This window comes from Semicossyphus pulcher, unplaced genomic scaffold, assembly GCF_022749685.1.
Source record: "Semicossyphus pulcher isolate SPU_LCO1_2020_fin unplaced genomic scaffold, fSemPul1.0.p SCAF_28, whole genome shotgun sequence".
Taxonomy (NCBI): Eukaryota; Metazoa; Chordata; class Actinopteri; order Labriformes; family Labridae; genus Semicossyphus; species Semicossyphus pulcher.
The window spans coordinates 4897731-4917167 of NW_027211702.1; the positions used below are offsets into that span (position 1 = coordinate 4897731).

General features: G+C 41.7%; 1 protein-coding gene across 7 annotated transcripts in view; it reads right to left on the bottom strand.

The window, feature by feature from the left end:
* LOC138605018 (transcription factor 4-like) overlaps positions 1-19437 on the bottom strand; it is a 248899-nt gene that overhangs the window by 31251 nt on the left and 198211 nt on the right. For all 7 annotated transcript variants that reach the window (XM_069677083.1, XM_069677082.1, XM_069677081.1 and 4 more), the window contains 7 exons: positions 13873-13978; positions 12952-13100; positions 12447-12594; positions 6164-6234; positions 5896-5974; positions 2045-2124; positions 1738-1947 (listed from right to left, as the gene is read on the bottom strand). In XM_069677083.1, the coding sequence (XP_069533184.1) occupies positions 1738-1947; positions 2045-2124; positions 5896-5974; positions 6164-6234; positions 12447-12594; positions 12952-13100; positions 13873-13978 (843 nt within the window). The remainder of the gene's footprint in view (positions 1-1737; positions 1948-2044; positions 2125-5895; positions 5975-6163; positions 6235-12446; positions 12595-12951; positions 13101-13872; positions 13979-19437) is intronic.

Below are 19437 nucleotides of genomic sequence, written 5' to 3' on the forward strand. Positions count from 1 at the left end.
TCCACAGGTGCTCTCCATTTAGAAAACAACACTTCAAAGTAAATAGTTTAACAAAGAGCAGAGGCAGCGGGACAAAGCTCCTGAACTACTGTAGCGGGAACAGAGTGAAGCTTCTGCCAGCGCCCCCTGGAGGCGGCAGAGTTTATTAAAGCAACAACACAGAACAAAAACGTCCAAATGTCCCGACAGAAGCCTGATGGATGACATCACCGAGGCTGAGGCCAAGTCTTTGTACAGAGAGAGAGAGAGGTGTTGAAGAGGTAGTGACAGTGTGCAGAGTCTGTTAGTTAGCATGAACATCTGGTGTGTGTGTGTGTGTGCGTGCGTGTGTCCACATGTGAATATGCACAAATAAACAGAGTAGGTCTGAGTGAACATGTCCAGGCATCTGAATGTGTTTATACTGGCTTTGTGTTTTATAATGCGCGCTCTCTCTCTCTCTCTCTCTCTCTCTCTCTCGCCCTCCTACCTCTCTTATGTCACACAGCTGTTTGGTTCTTTATGTTTATTGTTTCAAGTTGACAAAAAAAGCCAAACTTAAATATGGAAAACGTTTCTGCTTTCTTACTTCACATTACTCCTTTCTCAGGCCTTCTACTTTTCTTTTACTCAACCTCCTCTTACTCCTCTGCTGCTCTTTAGTCCGTCTATCTGTGTTGTATTTTATCAGTGTAACACAGTATGTGTGCAGCATGTGAGCTCAAGACAGACGCTCTCATAGGGAAATACAATTATTCTGTATAACCATATTGTATCTGGAACTCCCTCCCTCTTTGCTCTTGTTTTTAACATGTAAAGTCTTTGAGTACCTTTAAAAGTGCCATATGTATAAAATGTATTATTACTATTATTATTATTATACCGTATTGTATCACGTTGTTGTACTTTCAGCTGTGTGAAGACATAAGAAATGCCTCATTTGCCAGTTGAAATCATGGACTGTATAAAAAGATGGACGACATGACAGCTCCCTGAAAGTGAAGCCAAACCCTCCCTATCGCCCCCTGCTGACTGGCTGCAGTATAGCTCATAAAGCCCGCCTCCTCCATGTTAACAGATGGGACATGAGTCAAACTATAAAATCAAAATACATGTCAAATAGATTTTTCTCAAATATGGTTTCTGTCATTATAGTTAGTTCTTATCGTGTTAATTTTTCTGACAAGCTTATTTTTAATTAATTTGATGCTGTCAAAATGATGATTGACAGCTCTGTTGACAAATACAGCTCCTGCAGCCGATCAGTTCCGGATTAGCAGAGTGGAGGACGATGTAACTAAAACAATCACTACAGTCATTGAAGTTCCCATACCTGTGAACGTTGAAGAAGCTGTTCTGCTGTTAAACAAGCCAGCAAACGAGATCTTTGCTGTTTGTTTCAGTAAGTTCAGTGTGTGTGGCTACGGTGGCGCCACCCACCGATCTCTACTGCGCAGACTCTGACTCCAAATGATGTCAGCTCCAGGTAATTCAATTCTTTTTTACATAAAGTTGACTACAAAGACAATAAACAGTTCAGCTATCCTTATGTTGATCTAAATCTCTAAATAGCTTCCTGTAGGAAGTCACTTAACTTATTTATGCTTAGAAGCATTGGCCTCTCTTTTGCAATTTCTTATCATTATCACTTTAGACATTCAGTGCAGTTAAGGAACATATTAAGTTGAATAATGGGTCTTACTCATGGCATCTCCTTTACACTCAAAACTACAATAAAAACATGCTCTCAGGTCTTACCATGAGGGAGTGTCTGTTGGCCGACAGCAGTCCTGACCCGTAGCCGCTGCTCAGAGCACCCATTGCGCCGTTGTGCGTGTGTGCTGCCCCTATGAGGTTGTGCATTTCCCCGTGCCCGCTGCTCATACCCGTCGACGGTCCCACCGCGTGACTCCGCAATACGTGGATGGCATCGTCCAAGCGCTCCAGACGGTCCTCGATACGACTTTGCTGCAGAACAAAGGGACACAGAATAAAATGAGAAACCTTTAACTCTCAGCATTCATCCTGAGATGCAGTTTGGATTCATGTTTAAGTTTTACCATACCAGAGAGTGCAGTGGAGCCTCATAGTTTGGCGATGACGGCCCCTGTCCGCCATTCCTCGACCAGACAGCTGAACTGGCAGCTAGGAGGGAGGAAGCAAGGAGACATCATTAGGAGAGGAGGAACAAGAGGATACTGTGGGAGGTTAAAAACAAGGACGATTCAGAGAGCAGGAAGAAATGAGAAGGACAAGAGTTTATGTAAAATTGATATTACTTCATGTGCACCTCTGTTCTCTTAGGTTTAACCTGCCTCTCACCAAATGCATGCTGGGATAGATGTCGGTCTCTGTGACCTTTCACAGAATAAGTGTGCACAGAATGGATGGACGCCTGTGTGGGGATTAGATCTAAAACCTCCTCTCCTTTTGTATGTGGAAAAAAAAGGAACCACTTGATGTACAACGCCAAAAGGGAGACAAAGAGTCTTTACAGGCGAGGAGTCTCTCCTCATATCCACTCACGGTGCTGTCAGACATAATAAACACAAAGATGAGGAAGAAAAGACTAAAACAAACCAACTCATATCTCATAGCGGAAATGCTAATATCAGGCTTTTGTCTTTGAAAAGGTACAAGTGGTTGATTAGCATGGGCCCTCTGCAGAATAAACACGCTTAGTGTCTCTGTTCTTTTCTGCTTTTGTGTTCCGTCGTCGCTCTGAAGAGTCGTATCTGAATCGACAGGTCTCATTAGCTGGTAGACAGAGAGGCGAGACAGCGACTTGTGTGAATTTACATTATTATGAGGCTCTGATTGATGACGGGCTGCTACATCAAAGACCTCTCAACAGCGTTCGGTTTTCAAAAGTGAGACAAGCTCAGAAGGTTTCAAACAAATGTTATCGCCACCAAAAAAAAATAAAGCTTGTCATAGCTTCAGTCTTCACATAGTGCTTAGATTTAAAAAAAGGTACCAGTATTTTAAAAAAGCAGCATGCATGGATCGTAACTCTAACTTACTGACGGACCGTTACTATGGTCAAACAACTTAAGTGAAGCGCCTGCTGTGAATCCCTCATCAGCTCCTTACATGTAACATAATGTGTAACTCAGAGACTGTATAAAAAAGATGGACAACATGACAGATCCCAAAAAGTGAACCAAAACCCTCTCTATCGCCCCCTGCTGACTGGCTGCAGTATAGCTCATAAGGCCCGCCTCCTCCATGTTAACAGATGGGACATGAGTCAAACTATAACATCAAAATACACGTCAATGTGTGTTTTGGATAGCTACATAAGCGCCTTTTACGCTCTGCTCATGCCTGGTGTAACCAATTTCATTGACTATAGTGAAAATGTAGTGTTGCTGCATGTGCAATGACTCATAGTTGACAGCAAAGTACATGATAATTGATATCAAGTAAAAAAGTAACCGTCTCTCTGATAGGTTTTTTGTCAGTGTTGCCCTACACCTCTGTCGAAGCTTTGATTATACGCAGGTTATTCTCACATTCTTGTTCTCCTCTCTGCTCCTCCCTGCCCTCTCCCCTGATCTCCCCCTTGTAACTCGCCTCTCATCTCATTAGCTCGTGTTTCTCTTTTTCATTGTCTTCCAATTTTGTCTCAGAGTCTTTTTTCTCTCCCCTCCTTTATTCATATTACATGCTCATTTCCATATGCTAATTAATGAATAATCACCTGGGTACATTCATGTGCAAATACAAATATATGTATTAAACGGCACGCTAAATTATTCCAAGTCCAACACTGTAAAACACCCTCGCAGAATTAGCCTTGGATATCAATTTGCATGTAGTTTGCTCTAATAGGCTTCATTTCTAATTTGTAAAAAGTGGAGTAACTCTGACACAATGATAAACACCAATTATGGTTTAGCAGGCAATATCCCAGGCAGCTATAATGACGAGGAGGAGGAGAAGGAAGAGGGGTGGGGTGAGGTGGGGGCCTCGTGTTTGCAGAGCCGGTAGGTTTGTGAGCGATTTGTCGAAGTGGTGCTCGTAATTAAAGCTATCAGTCACAAGGCGCGGCACAGAAATATCAAACGGTGTGTGTAGCAGCGACAATTAGAGACAAATTCGACACAACTATTATTAGGAAAAGTCATTTTTCACTTTAAGGAGCAGGGAGAGTTTACAACATGAGCCGGGAGGAGGAGTAATTGGAGGAATTGGGAGGAGGAGGAGGGGTATGCAGAGGGGACATGGCCATTATTAATGTTTCTTGTTGTCTTCTTTTGTGCAAATGTTTTAAATTTCAAAGAAGAATTCCTCCTGAATTAACTAATAAAACCTAAAGCCCAAAGTTAATGATTTTCTGGACTTTGTTTTTCACAACATTCATTTTTTCAACATTTTTTACTCTTTTTCCACAGCTGTACAATTTTATTTTAATCAAGTCTTAAATCCTTTACAAGTCCGAGTCTTAAGTCCTTTACAACAAGTCCAAGTCTTAAGTCCTTTACAACAAGTCCGAGTCTTAAGTCCTTTACAACAAGTCTGAGTCTGAAATCCTTTACAACAAGTCCAAGTCTTAAGTCTTTTACAACAAGTCCAAGGCTTAAGTCTTTTACAACAAGTCCAAGTCTTAAGTCCTTTACAACAAGTCCGAGTCTGAAATCCTTTACAACAAGTCCAAGTCTTAAGTCTTTTACAACAAGTCCAAGTCTTAAGTCTTTTACAACAAGTCCAAGTCTTAAGTCCTTTACAACAAGTCCGAATCTGAAATCCTTTACAACAAGGCCAAGTCTTAAGTCCTTTACAGCATGTCCAAGTCTTAAGTCTTTTACAACAAGTCCAAGTCTGAAGTCTTTTACAACAAGTCCAAGTATTAAGTCTTTTACAACAAGTCCAAGTCTTAAGTCCTTTACAACAAGTCCGAGTCTGAAATCCTTTACAACAAGGCCAAGTCTTAAGTCCTTTACAGCATGTCCAAGTCTTAAGTCTTTTACAATAAGTCCAAGTCTTAAGTCTTTTACAACAAGTCCAAGTCTTAAGTCTTTTACAACAAGTCCGAGTCTTAAGTCCTTTACAACAAGTCCGAGTCTGAAATCCTTTACAACAAGTCCAAGGCTTAAGTCTTTTACAACAAGTCCAAGTCTTAAGTCTTTTACAACAAGTCCAAGTCTTAAGTCCTTTACAACAAGTCCGAGTCTGAAATCCTTTACAACAAGGCCAAGTCTTAAGTCTTTTACAGCATGTCCAAGTCTTAAGTCTTTTACAACAAGTCCAAGTCTGAAGTCCTTTACAGCATGTCCAAGTCTTAAGTCCTTTACAGCATGTCCAAGTCTGAAGTCCTTTACAGCATGTCCAAGTCTTGAGTTTTGGACTCAAGTCCAAGTCTTAAGTCCTTTACAACAAGTCCAAGTCTTAAGTCCTTTACAGCATGTCCAAGTTATAAGTCTTTTACAGCATGTCCAAGTCTGAAGTCCTTTACAACAAATCCAAGTCTTACATCCCTGTCTCAGGTAATTAGAAACCACTTTAAGTCAACCCTGAAGTCATTGAAACCAGTCCCTACTTATTTGACACAAGTCCAAGTCCTGTCAAGTAATTTTAAACCAGTTCAAGTCAAGTCTTAAGTTCTCTAAAACCATTTCAGGACAAGTGCAAGGTCCTTTGACACAAGTCCAATTCTTGTGACAAGTCTCAAGTCACAAGTCAAGTCTTATATCCTTTAAAACAAGTCTCAAATCGTTTGAAGCAAGTTCATGTTCAGTCTCGAGTCACGGAAGACAAGGTCAAGTCAAAAGTAATTTTTAGATGGGGTCAAGTCAAGTCTCAAGTCATTCAACACAAGTTCAAACAAGTCCAAGTCAGCTCTGCTTTTTCATCTGCAGTTGTTGGCTCTGCGACAGTGTGTTTTGTGTGTCGTGATTGGAGGGTGGGTGTTACCTGTGAGGGAGGGAGGGGAGCCGACGGGGGTGGAGGGATTGGACGAGAAGCTGTTGTTCGTGTGGTCTGGGGAGTAAATCTGAAATATAAAAACATGAAAGTCAAATAAGCACTCAAAAAGTCACAACATTTCTTAAAAACACTTGAACAGAATAGAAACTAATTAAGCAACATAAACTCTGAAATCATGATGCATTCACAAAATCCTGAACAGGTCTCTCACATCTGTGTGTGTGTGTGTGTGTGTGTTTGTGTGAGCTGTACTTACGGATGCGAGTGCTTTCCCTAAGGCGTCTCCTGTCTGAGAGCTGCTGGCTGCTGCGCTCTGTGCTCTGTTAGCTGTGACACACACGCACACACACAAAACACACGCAAGACACACACACACACACACACACGGAGAAAAGACGGACGCATATTCGTAAATAAGGATGTTGTTAACTAAATATTTTAATTAGTCTGTCTATTCCTACACCCTCAGTCCATCCGTTCCACACTCAAACTGGGAACACATCATTATACTCATATTACAAAGATCCAATTCTGTTTCTTTAATGAATGAATTTGTCTTATTGTTAACAGGTCCAAACAATGTGAAGCAGGTTTGCCTGGTCTGCTTTGTATTCTTCACTTCTTTCTTACAAAGGGGGAAATAACACAAGGAGAAGAAGAAGCTCCCGATGTCACTCATTTAAGCATGTGAATGATGTCCAATGAACGGTTAGCTTACATATTTTTTAAAGAAACCTATTCGTACTATTGACTCCTGTCTGAAGCCTGATTACATCAATGCATCTTTTTTTCCCACATTATTTAAAGGGGCAGTTCACGAGGATATGGAGGCACACGATGGGAAAAATCAGCCTGCTCGGCGGGTCGGGGGGTGTGCCAAAGCCCAAATTTGCAGGCTTTAGGCTTACACCAATAAGCTATAACATTATGACCACCTGCCTAATATTTTGTATGTCCCAAACAGAGCAGAATAATAAGAATAGAAACACAGACGAAGGGCAGATACAGATGCCAGCTCACACTTCTCCTGGATTATAATGTTGATTAAGAGGGAATATTTAATATGGAAAATCCTGCTCATTAAGCCTTTTATTACTATTATTAACAGTATCAGTCTGTCAGATGAGCTGGTCTGTGTTTAGTGACTTTTATCTTCAGGTGGGAAAGACAAGAAAATCATTTTGTTCCTACTTTTGTGTGTTTTTGTTTTATACTCAATTCTATTTAATTTGATTTTTTATTTTGGTGCTTTTTAAGCTGCTACAGAAACACTATTTAAAGATTTGGAATTGTATTCTTTTAATTTTATATCATTATCTGATTTTTTCTTACTCGCTAATATCGAAATCGGCATCGGCCCCAAAAATCCAGTATCGGTCAGGCTCTAAAATATACCCCTTCAAATAATGATTCTTCTACAGAGTCATGCACAGTCTGCATGGAACCCACCTCTAAGTGATACATCTTGATGGGTGCACCTGCAGCCAAAGCTTATGGAAAGTTTGAGCATGTTACGTAGCATACGAAGCTGTGACACGGTTTATATGATAGCGGCCTCTGTTTTAGACTGACTGGGTTCTTTGCTCCAGATCGTTCCTGCAGGTGGCTCGGCTTGGAGAGAATTCAATAGGAGCTGATATTTAAGATAAGATAACATAAGATAATCCTTTATTCGCCCCACAACGGGGACATTTACAGTGTTACAGCAGCAAAGTGGATACTGCAACATTACTATAAACGGCATATACAAATAAGAAAGTAAACAAGTGAATCCTAAAAAATATGTAGAGAACTTAATAAGATAAGTAACGAGTATCGCACATGTTGAGAAGTGAGATGAGGTTTTGCACATTAATAAATAAAAATAAGTAAAATAAGTGTGTGTGTGTGTGTGTATGCAAAGTTGAACTTTAATACATCTAAATCTGTTTCACACACTTGAAGGGGACTGAGGCCAGAGAGGAAGGAAGTGACCTCACAGGGCCAGATGAGCGCCCACACACACACACACACACACACACATATTCTGACATGCTCACAGCTCATCTCTCCTGATAGCAGATCCCAGATGGAAAGTTTACGCTCGCACACACAAGTTAGACACGAGCACGCCGCGCACATACAAACACACAAACACACACACACACACACACACACACACACACACACACACACACACACACACACACACACAGAGCACAAAAACACATCCTTTCATGGTAAATGAATCCATTACAGAAATTGGCAGGACTGGACTTCTTTAAGGTGTTAGAGAGAGAGACAGAGAAGGGAAAATGAGGGAGAGAGAGAGAGAGAGTGCAAACAGAAGGAGAGAGAGAGGGAGGAAGTGAGAGAGAGAGAGGGGAGAGGGAGACAGGAAGCAGCATATGTTTTGGGGTTAAAGCCTCATGTCTCACTCACGCCATACCACTGGCCTAGTAAACCATCCAAGGGATTACACACACACACACACACACACACACACACGGTTGTATCCTGACTTGATGCATAATTTAGAACATGTGCAGGAGAAAATCTTTTTCATAAATGAGAGCTTAGAGCAGCAGAGGAGGAGAGGAGAGCGCTCAGAGGATGAGGACGGTTTGATGTTTTTGCTCTTTTTTTCTCAAAGAGGAAAATCTAGTAAAGACATTTTGCATTACAATTTGTCTTCTTCATAAACCTAGATAGCATGATAGCATGTGTTTTTCAGATTTGCATGCATTTCATATATGTTATTGTTATTTCCTTTTTTTGTATTAACTTTTTATATTACTTCTGTTCACTGACGTGCCCAACTCTGCTGAGCTTGCTCGCAGGTAAGACGGTTGCTGTGGTCATATCAAAGCTGCACGTTGAGCGCAAAGTGCTGAGTCTGTTGTTTGTCTTTGTTTTTTTGTGTTGATAGAAAAATACTTACAAATACTTGTTTCAGTGACAAGCCAGAAATATAATTGAATGAGTGCATTTTGCAGCAGGAGGTCTGAAAAACTTCTATCGATATTTTTTATTTGTAAACTTTTTTCTTGTAAATTGTAAAAAAAAATGTTTTTAAACTTTTTGCTTTGTAAACAAGTCAAGTCTTTTTTATTTATACAGCTCAAAATCACCACAAAATTTGTCTTAAAGCATTTTTCATATTCAGTAGGTCTAGTCTGTACTCTTAATATAATTTATTATTAATATAATATCTAGAGCCCCAATGATATACAGCTCTGGAATAAAAATACGAGTCCTTAAATCAGCATCTCTCTCTTCATGTCATGGCCGGCCCGATCCAGATGTGAACCCCATTAAAACCTCCTGAATGTGATCAAGAGGAAGATGGACGGTCACAGGCCATCGAACAAAGACGAGCTGCTCTAAGCGCGGCCTAACGTCACCCAGCAGCGCTGTGACAGACTAGAGGAGAGCATGCAGAGATGCATGAACGCTGTGATTAAAAACAGGTTATTGATGTGTGAACTCTTCCTGAGTTTAAACATTCTGTTGTTTAAACATGAATGTCGTGGCGACTTTATATAAAAACCTTTATTAGATGCTTTGATAAATAAAAGTCGAAAGTTACAAAACTAACTTTTCTCTTGACTTTAAACCTTTATGCCTTTTATATCGTATTGGCAACGGTCAGAAAAACTAGTGCTCTCGTCCTGCATGCCTCACACACAGAGCATGCGCCCACAGGTGCCAGACGCAGCACTTTACTACACTTGCTGCTCTTTACGACACCAGCAACCATTAATTAAACAATTAAGGGAGCACAAACATCCTTATATGCTATCAATAAAAAATAAGAAAACAAAATAGATACAAAATTATATAACTCGCAACTATATTCAAATGAGGCACAATGTTAATATAAACCTGATCTTCTATATGGCTCAAACGATGAACATGAACTTGTTTCTTTTTTTTTGTTGTCTTAACCAGTCGTCATTTTCTGCAAATTGAAGACCTCAATGAGAATATTTGATTTGGAAGCAGAGAGAAATGTTGTTTACAATTTTATGAAAACACAAACCTCTAACCAGGAGAACCAGAGAAAAACTCTAATTTTTCCGGAGCTGTATAGGATTGCCGATATATCGGGCCTTCATTAGCCAATCACAGATATGCTGTGGCGTATTATATGCTCTGATATTTTTACAAAAAAGAAAAATGCAAAAAACAAAGCTCATCTCATAGTTTGGTGCCCTCCAACTCCCCGTCTGCTGCACGTGTAACAGCATCACACAGCTCAAACATTCACTGTATCGAGCACCATATCTGTAACTGCTGTTTATTCTCAACTAAAATCAGTATCAGTGTTTAAAAATATATTAGTTGGGCTCTTATTTTAATGGTAATTAGCCCATAGTTGCCACAGCGACTGCGTTCTGCAAAGAAAACTCGAGGCAGCTTTAAAGTCTGCACGTCTGTCCTCAAGCGTTCATGTGTGCACACACGTGTGTCATGTGTTTGTATTTAAACAACATGAGTCATGTTTTTTATTAGGTTCATCTTGTGTTTACGCTCATCTGGTCAGGCTCGTGTGTGTGTGTGTGTGCGAGATATCTTGAGGAATGTTGGACATGTCTTCCCATGAAAACAAACTTTCAATCTGTTTCTTATTGCTGTCCTATTTGTTCTCTGAGACTCAAAGCAAGGGGTCCATATGGCATGCTGTGTGCGTTTCTGTGTGTGTTTGTGTGTCCAGTGTGTGTCAGTGATGTCAAGGTCGAGCCGATGTATCCCGCTTCTCACTGGCCGCCTTCTCCCCTGACAGTAAAGTTTAAGTGGTTGAAATCATCTGAGTCTAATCTGAGCAGGGACAGTTAGGGCTGGCTGAGTGGTGGTACATAAAAGGGTGGTTCAGCTTATGTTGTGTTTTCTGACCAGATATCATCCATCATAGCCTTTAGAGTTGTGAGTAGATCATCAAGTAGAAACACAAACACAGCGAGTGCACCCATCATGACTCCAAAACCAACATTATTGGTAACTTTGACAGTAAAATAATCTCGTCTTCTTACAAACAACAAGTTAAAGATGCTGCAGATGGTTTATGATAAGAGTTACACCCAGCAGAGCTTGTTAGGGTCTTTGAGAAAAGTGTCTCAAGTCAAGCTGCAGGTCTTTCAGGTCAGAAGTGGGGTCTTGAGTGTGTTTTTAGCTGTCAAGTCTCAGTCAAGTCTTTGGGAAGTCATGTCGGTGCAGTCTCAAAGTCGAGTCCAAGTCTCAGTCAAGTCTGCAACTCTGACACATAAAGATCTTAATCACTCAACCAAAGGAAAATACCGAGACATGAACATCAGTGATCACGTACCATCAGCAGATGAACAAGAGTCTTCAGCCATGCTAGCAGCTCTGTGAGGCTGTTCATAGCTTAAAGATATAATCTCGAAGATTTTCATTTAGATAAATGTCTGTTAAGTCTCTATCTATCGCCAAGTGAGGTAACACAATGGTGATTGAGCCTATGGCCCACTGATGAAAGCCTTTGAATTTGCAGTATTACAGACTGGGTGTCTGTGGAGACTTTAATGAAAAAAATCACAAGCGGCGCCCAGTTAGTGACGTGATCTCCATCAGCCAGCAGTGGTTGGTCTGCCAGAGAGGGTAGGCGGAGCTAAGCGGCTGCTTTTCCGCTCTCTACAAGTGTTGCGAGTAAACAGTAATCTACTATGGCTGAACAAACAAAGAAAAGATGGATGACTACAGATACAACTTCAAAAATAAGTGAAAATCCAAAGAAGAAGAAACAAACTCGACGCTCAGATGAAGCAAACAGTCTGAAAAGGAAAGCGACCGTCAGCCAGGAAAATCAAGAGTTACAACCGGAGCCAACCGTGGACGTCACACATGCAGCACTGTCTGGATATCTGGCAAGTGTGCTCCCGCAGTTACCGTTTATCGCCACAGGTGCCGCCAAAGAGAACGAAACTGAGATCTTCGAGATTACAACTTTGATGCTGACATCAGAATGCTACCATGCAGTATTTATCCATAGACTGTATAAGAAGTGGACATAACCACTGTGTGTCAACCGTTGGTTTGTGGATTTTGAAACTTCTAGTTTGACATTTTGGAGCCAGAGGTGACCTCGTTTTGATACGCACTGTCCTGACTTCCACACACTGAAGCATTGTTGTCTATTTCCTCTAAATGGGGACATAATTTACTAAATCATCATCACTGTGAAAGTAGCGATTGAGACCATGAACTCGTTATAAAAAAACAGGGCCATTTTTTGGTGAACTTCCCTTAGAAGTCTTAAAGCACTTGTCTTCACTTTTAGAACCAAGAAGCTACGTCCACTTCTTATTTACAGTCTGTGTGTGAACCACATAAAATGTAAGTTTAGTTTGTTAGCATGCTTAAAGGTGGATCTTTCAAACCACCTTGTTTGTGTTGCTTCCTACAGGATGTGACTTTAGCATCTGAGTTAAAGAATATTCAGCTCTGAAGTAAAAAAACAACCAGCTTCTAATTTTTAGCCAAAACTGCAGCTTCTCTTGGTATGCATTCCCTAAAGACACGAATACACACAGGTGACTTACCCATGATGCTGTCTGTGCCGTTGGTGGAGGCGGTACAAGAGGCGGTGCTGTAGTGATTGCCCCCGCCCCCGCTCCCTCCCCCTCTGTGGAAGCTGGACATGGGAGGAAGGCTGGAGCTGATGTCTGCAGACGAGTGTGACGGGTAGCTCTGCACAGAGACGGTGGGACAGAGTGAAACTTTGTCAAGAAAAGAACATTGTGCATGTGTTGCTAGAACCAAATATTTTGCAACACTCTGCAAAGACGTTTTCATAGTTAGCATCTGCAAAAGAAATACAGGGTATGTTGTGGTATTTGTGCTTCTCATGAAGCAAATTATTGGGGTATCTTCAAATGATTCATATCCTTAAAATCTATACAACCTAAAGGTTATGTAAAGGTTATCATTGCTATCATTGAAAGTCATTGAAATTGAAGGGAAACCAAACAGACTTTCTGACAGAGAGGTGTCACCTATATCACAACCACAGTGTTTGTATACACTGTGATTGACAGGTTTGCTCACCAATCTGTCGTGAGGGTGAATCCCGCAGTAGGAGGAGCTCTGAGAGGGTCCATGGGCCGAGTTACCGCCCGCCAGCATGCTGCCGTGATAACCCTGCTGGCTCATACTGCTACTGCTGCTGCTCCAGGGATCGCCGCTGTGGTGACCGTCTGATGGAGAGACACAGAGGGAGAGAGAGAGAGAGAGAGAGAGGAGCATGAGATGTGCTGTAAACTTCTCCGTCTAGGTCACAAAGAATAACATACTGAGGTTTCTCTCTGTTGTCAAACATCCTGTGAGTCACTCAGAGATCTTTTCCAGTGAGGCAGCTCTTGGGCCTGTTCTGAGCTGGTGACGAATTCCCAACCACTTCTGAGCGTTTCTACAGCAAATAAACCAGCTAACCAACGCTAAGCTGGTCCAGAAACAGGAAGTACTTCAGTGACAGGCTGGTGGCAGCGTAACTGTGACCAAATATAACTTTGTGACCACCATTATGAACACTCTGAGCATCATTACAGACGACAAGTGAAACAGGTCTGGTTTAGAAAGAGGGAAAGAAAATTCTGGAACTATTTGTTCAACAGACATCGAATAGAAACATTTATCAACCAACCGTGACACGGCAGTATATCCAGAGAAATAGCAATTGTCAGTTAAAGTCATAACTAGACATCTCTCATCTCAAGTTCTGCTGAACAGTTTAACTCATTTGGACTGCAAACAAACTTTTAAACGACTGTTTGAAGTTTCTCTTTTTGTCTGTGTTAGTCAGGAATAATAAAAGCCGATCATGTTGTTGTTGCTGTTAAAATCAAATCAAAACTTTTGAGGACGAAGAACATCTTTCAGCTGAGAGACCTCAAGCTGTGTTGTGTCTGCGATCGAGTATCCAGTTTCCAGTGTGTGTGTGTGTGTGTGTGTGTGTGTGCGTGTGTTTACCTGGCATGAAGAATGAGCTTGGGAAGCCGGAGCTGGGGGGTTTGGAGGAGGGGTATCCCGGTGAGTCTCTGTTGTAGTCGGCTGTACTGGCAGACGGAGCGTACACCTGCAACACACACAGAGACACACAAACGTCATTCAGAAGTCTGAACTCTGAGCGATCACAGTTTGTTCTCATGAGAAGCTCACAGATAGCCACAAACACAAGAAGCAAAACACTTCCATTAACTCTGAGAAGTCCAGCAGGAAGCAGCACCGGACAGACGACAGTTCCTCTCACAGTCATTTTTTTTTGTTATATCTTCAAAGTAAACTTGAACCTTTTTTATACGATGCTGTCTTGTTTAAAAATAAGAGATGTTTTACTAACTTTAGACTCCTTAACAAATAAGATCTAAGTTCTTTCATTTAAATATATGTATTTGTACAGATTTGCTTCATTTTAAATAACTTTCAAATACTTTTTTCAAGTTTTTTTCATTGATAAAAAAAGGCACATGAATTAACTTGAAAATAATTCTACTTTTAATATTACTTGGTATAAAATTATCATAAAATAAGAGAGAACAATAAATGATTTTTCTTTTTAAATAAACATGTTTTGACTTTTTAAGCAAGTTTAATAAATTATATCACAAACTTAAAATAAATGATAAATAAATATTTTAAACCTTTAAAGGGATGTAAATTAAGTTTTAAAAATACTTTACTGTTAAAGATAATTACTTTTATTTATTTATTTTTAAATAACGGCTCAAATGATTTTATAAATTCATTCTCTAAAATGAGGAATAGATTTAACTTTTACTACACTTTATAAAATGAAAAGTTCTAAAAGAAAACAAACAGTGTGTTCCTGCAGTGTGTTCCTGCACTGTGTTCCTGTAGTGTGTTCCTGCATTGTGTTCCTGCACTGTGTTCCTGCATTGTGTTGCTGCACTGTGTTGCTGCACTGTGTTCCTGCACTGTGTTCCTGCACTGTGTTCCTGTAGTGTGTTCCTGCATTGTGTTCCTGCACTGTGTTCCTGCATTGTGTTCCTGCACTGTGTTCCTGCACTGTGTTCCTGTAGTGTGTTCCTGTAGTGTGTTCCTGCATTGTGTTCCTGCACTGTGTTCCTGCATTGTGTTCCTGCACTGTGTTCCTGCACTGTGTTGCTGCACTGTGTTCCTGCATTGTGTTCCTGCACTGTGTTCCTGCATTGTGTTCCTGCACTGTGTTCCTGCATTGTGTTCCTGCACTGTGTTCCTGCACTGTGTTCCTGTAGTGTGTTCCTGTAGTGTGTTCCTGCATTGTGTTCCTGCACTGTGTTCCTGCATTGTGTTCCTGCACTGTGTTCCTGCACTGTGTTGCTGCACTGTGTTCCTGCATTGTGTTCCTGCACTGTGTTGCTGCACTGTGTTCCTGCACTGTGTTCCTGCACTGTGTTCCTGTAGTGTGTTCCTGCATTGTGTTCCTGCACTGTGTTCCTGCATTGTGTTCCTGCACTGTGTTCCTGCACTGTGTTCCTGTAGTGTGTTCCTGTAGTGTGTTCCTGCATTGTGTTCCTGCACTGTGTTCCTGCACTGTGTTCCTGTAGTGTGTTCCTGCATTGTGTTCCTGCACTGTGTTCCTGCATTGTGTTCCTGCACTGTGTTCCTGCACTGTGTTGCTGCACTGTGTTCCTGCACTGTGTTCCTGAGCGTCTCGTCTCAGCGATGCAGCAAACATGCAGTAAAACGTGAGGCTGCGTGCAGAACCAGCAGCCTGTCATCACTGGAAACAGGTGACGCTCGTCCTCAGCAACACAGCGGCTGCATGAGAACATAATGCCTGTGTTTGGTCATGCCTTCGACTGGGGGTCCCCACAGCATGCCTCTGCGTGTGTGTGTGTGTGTGTGTGTGTGTGTGTGCATAGCGTGCGAACACTCAGCCATGACGCTAGCTCGAGCTGCATGACGCAAACCCTGTAACAGCTGTTGAGAGCGCTCTCCTCTCTCTCTCTCTATGTCTCCCCCACTGACTCACATCACAAAAAAGAACCGGCTCCACAGCTCCACCTAATCTACCTCCATCGCCTCGGAAAGAGGGAGACATGGGCCGCTTTGTTAGCTTTAAAACATTTGCATACGGATGGAGCACAGATGTGGTGAAACAAAATGTGATGATAAAACACAGACAGAAGGAACAAAAGAAAAGATGGAAAAAGAAACACTTGGGGGCATTATCAGAAACATCATCTCACTTCCCACAATCCCTGAGAGGAATTATTAAAAACAGGAAAACAGCCTCAAACTGTTTCAGTCAAACAAAAACCTCCTGACGCTGAAAGCTCGCTTATTGGCTGTAAGTGGCACCGATTCCTTCAGCATCAATGTCCTGCATCCTTTAAGGTTAAGATCTTTACAACACAATGTCGCCACACGGAGGGATTTCAAATAAACAGCATTTATGGTATTTTTCTGCCGTTAACAAGAATATAATAAACTTCATCAGGTTTAAGAAAAACTGCTGCAGCCCAGCTCGCGAGGGGAAAGGGAAGCAGTGTAAAACCAGGTGTTTTTGGTATAAATAAAGTAATTCATTTACAAAGTAGTGAAGATGGTGTTACAACAAAAAAGACAAGGCAACAGCAACTGAAAAAAGGCCCGAGGATGCTGCCCAAATCAAGACACGAATCCGAGGAATTACCGGAGTTTAATAAACTGCCATGACTGCAGTGGCGTCTCCCTGCAACATCTGCGCGTTTGAATGCGAGCTGTCCGAAGAAGCGAACAATTTTTAACTTCCTTTTTATGTAACTTTACTTTTGAGAACCACACAAAGGACTTCGGGAAGAACCTGTGGAGTTAATCAGCTGCTCTAACAGTCGTGACAAAGTCGGGAAAAAATGCACGATACACCAGCCTCGTCGTGAGGAGTGCCTCTGTATGAGACCGGACACTTTACAGAGATTCACTGGCCGTGCAGGAGACTGACATATATATATTTTAGAAGTGGATCAGGTATATTATAATTAATATTACAGTAATTTTCTCCCTCTCTGAGTGACGCATTTAGTTGTTTATCACCAGGTAATAAATGAAATGATGGCGTATTCCTCTACAAGCTAGTTAGCACAATCAGGTAAGAGCTGCATGTGATCATTACAGAGCAGCTGCATTCGCACATGAACAGAAAATACATGCTGAATGAAAATCTATAAAAAATGGATTTGCTAATGCGACTAGTCTGCAGCGATTAATTTATTAAGTCAACTAGCTGGTAGAGAATAATAGCTGAAGCTAACTAGCTAGTAGAATAAGGCTATATTAGCACTTCATCACAAATATGTGGCGGATGGTTTCTCCATTGTGTAATCAGGCTGTTGTTGTAACATGTAAATAATGTAAAGAACGCCTGATTAAGGAACCTTCATCAGTAACGAGGCATCTTTACTATCTCTGCTGCTGTCACGGGCAGCAGGAGGCAGCGCACACTGAGGTGCCACCACAGTTATGGTGGCTACACACAAATTGGTCACCGGATTTGTCTACATAAATATGACTAAAGGAGGACTCTAAACAAGAGCTGAAAACACTAATCTTTTAAAACAACCTGTACAAACCACCACCACGACATGGGGGAACAAACATACAGAAGCTATTGTTGCAACAAGGTTAGATATTGGAAAATGTTTGCCCTGCATGTGTAAAAAAAGTCCCATTTAAATGTGCTGAGCAGCTTGTTCTTAATTTTTTGTACGTGACATCTTTTGGTTTCCATTATTTTCTGTTTGTTAGAAATCCAGTGAGAATTGAATGCAAATATTTGAAATGAATTCCTGCTTCAACAGCTTTATGAAAGCGAGACTGACAACTTAAAGCAAAGTCGATGGTCAGTGTAATAGAACACACACATTATAACCAATGTCTGACAGAAAAAAGCTACAAAATGTGATCTAAAAGAAGTATACGCAGGGCTGCATGGTGGAGCAGTGGTTAGCAGAGTTTGCATGTTCTCCCCGTGCATGCATTGGTTCCCTCCGGGTACCCCAGCTTCCTCTCACAGTCCAAAGCCCCGCCGCGACCCTGGACAGGTTAAGCAGTGTAATGGATGGCTGGAAGTCTACAGCAATGGTTTGAAAATATTTATCAGAAATGTAAGTTAAATAACGTCATGAGGCTGCAGTGTAAGCGTTACTAATGTAAAATAAATGCTATGTTCCAGAGCATAGCCTGGTGGCCTGGTGGCTGTATTGGCTGTGGCTGTGTATATTCCCTGAAACGACTCGTCACAGAAAGACGAAGACAAAGCAATAAAGGTCACAACAATCAGGAGGAGCAGGGAACACTGGGAACTGTGGGAATGAAAGGCTAAGATCAGGAAACAAGCCACCCACACACACACACACACACACACACACACACACACGCACACGCATGCATGCAAACACATACACACACAAATTTGCAGACACACAATTATAATACACAGGAGCAAGGTGCTAAGAGAAGCTAATAAGCTAGGAGAGGTTGGTACCCTCCCACAATGCACCTTGCAGGAGTTCGAGGTGCATTCATATCCGCCCCTCTTAACACTTTCTCACACTAACACATGCTCACACACACACACACGCGCGCACACACTGAACGCAGCGTCTGTAGATGTCATTAGAGCTAACTACAATCCACCGGACTTCCTCCTCCTCCTCCTCGTCTTCCCCTCTGAGAACTGAGTTTGTGAGCTGATGATAAAACCACATTTACTGACCCAAAGCCTGTACAACAAGATGCACGCGCACACACACACACACACACACACACACACACGCTTGTGTTGTTCCTGTTGAAATTATTAAGATTTATGCCTCGTGCCTTGACAGCCATATTTTCCCGTTGAATGTGTTAAGACTGGTGACGAAAGGCGGCTATTTGTGTGTATATCGCCGTGTGTGTGCGTTTATGTAAGTATGTGTGTGTGTTACAGACAGACAGGAACAGGTGCAGAGTGTGTTCAAGTCTGAGGAATGCTCAGAGACACAATAACAACCTCACTTCCTGCAGTCTGCACACACACACACACACACACACACACACACACACACACACATACACATGCACACACACACACACAGCAGTATCAGTATTCCCACAGTAAGCGAGCTGACCTCGAGCCAATCAGAGAAACCCTCGACAGTGTTTTCATTTCACGGACAACTGGAGAACCACAAACCAGAGAGACAACGTGAACGCAGCGGCAGCAACCAGTGAGACTCCACCAACAACCCTCAGAGCTACTTTCAGAACACGTTTTATACGGACAAAAAGCCTTGTTCACTTCCTGTTGGCACATGGTTACTGGTGGAATGTAATAATGGTGGATTGGGTCTTTACTACAACAGGGACTAGGGGTGTGACGGATCATGAAACTCGCAGTTCAGATCATCTTTTGGATCAGAGAAATAAAAAACTTTATATTTATAATAACCTTTTACCTTTTAGCTAGCCATGCCTGCTAACGTAAACCTGAACTACACAACGATTCACGATGCATCTGCGTACATCTTACTGGATCCTCAGTTTTCTGTCTTGGCATTGCTACTACTT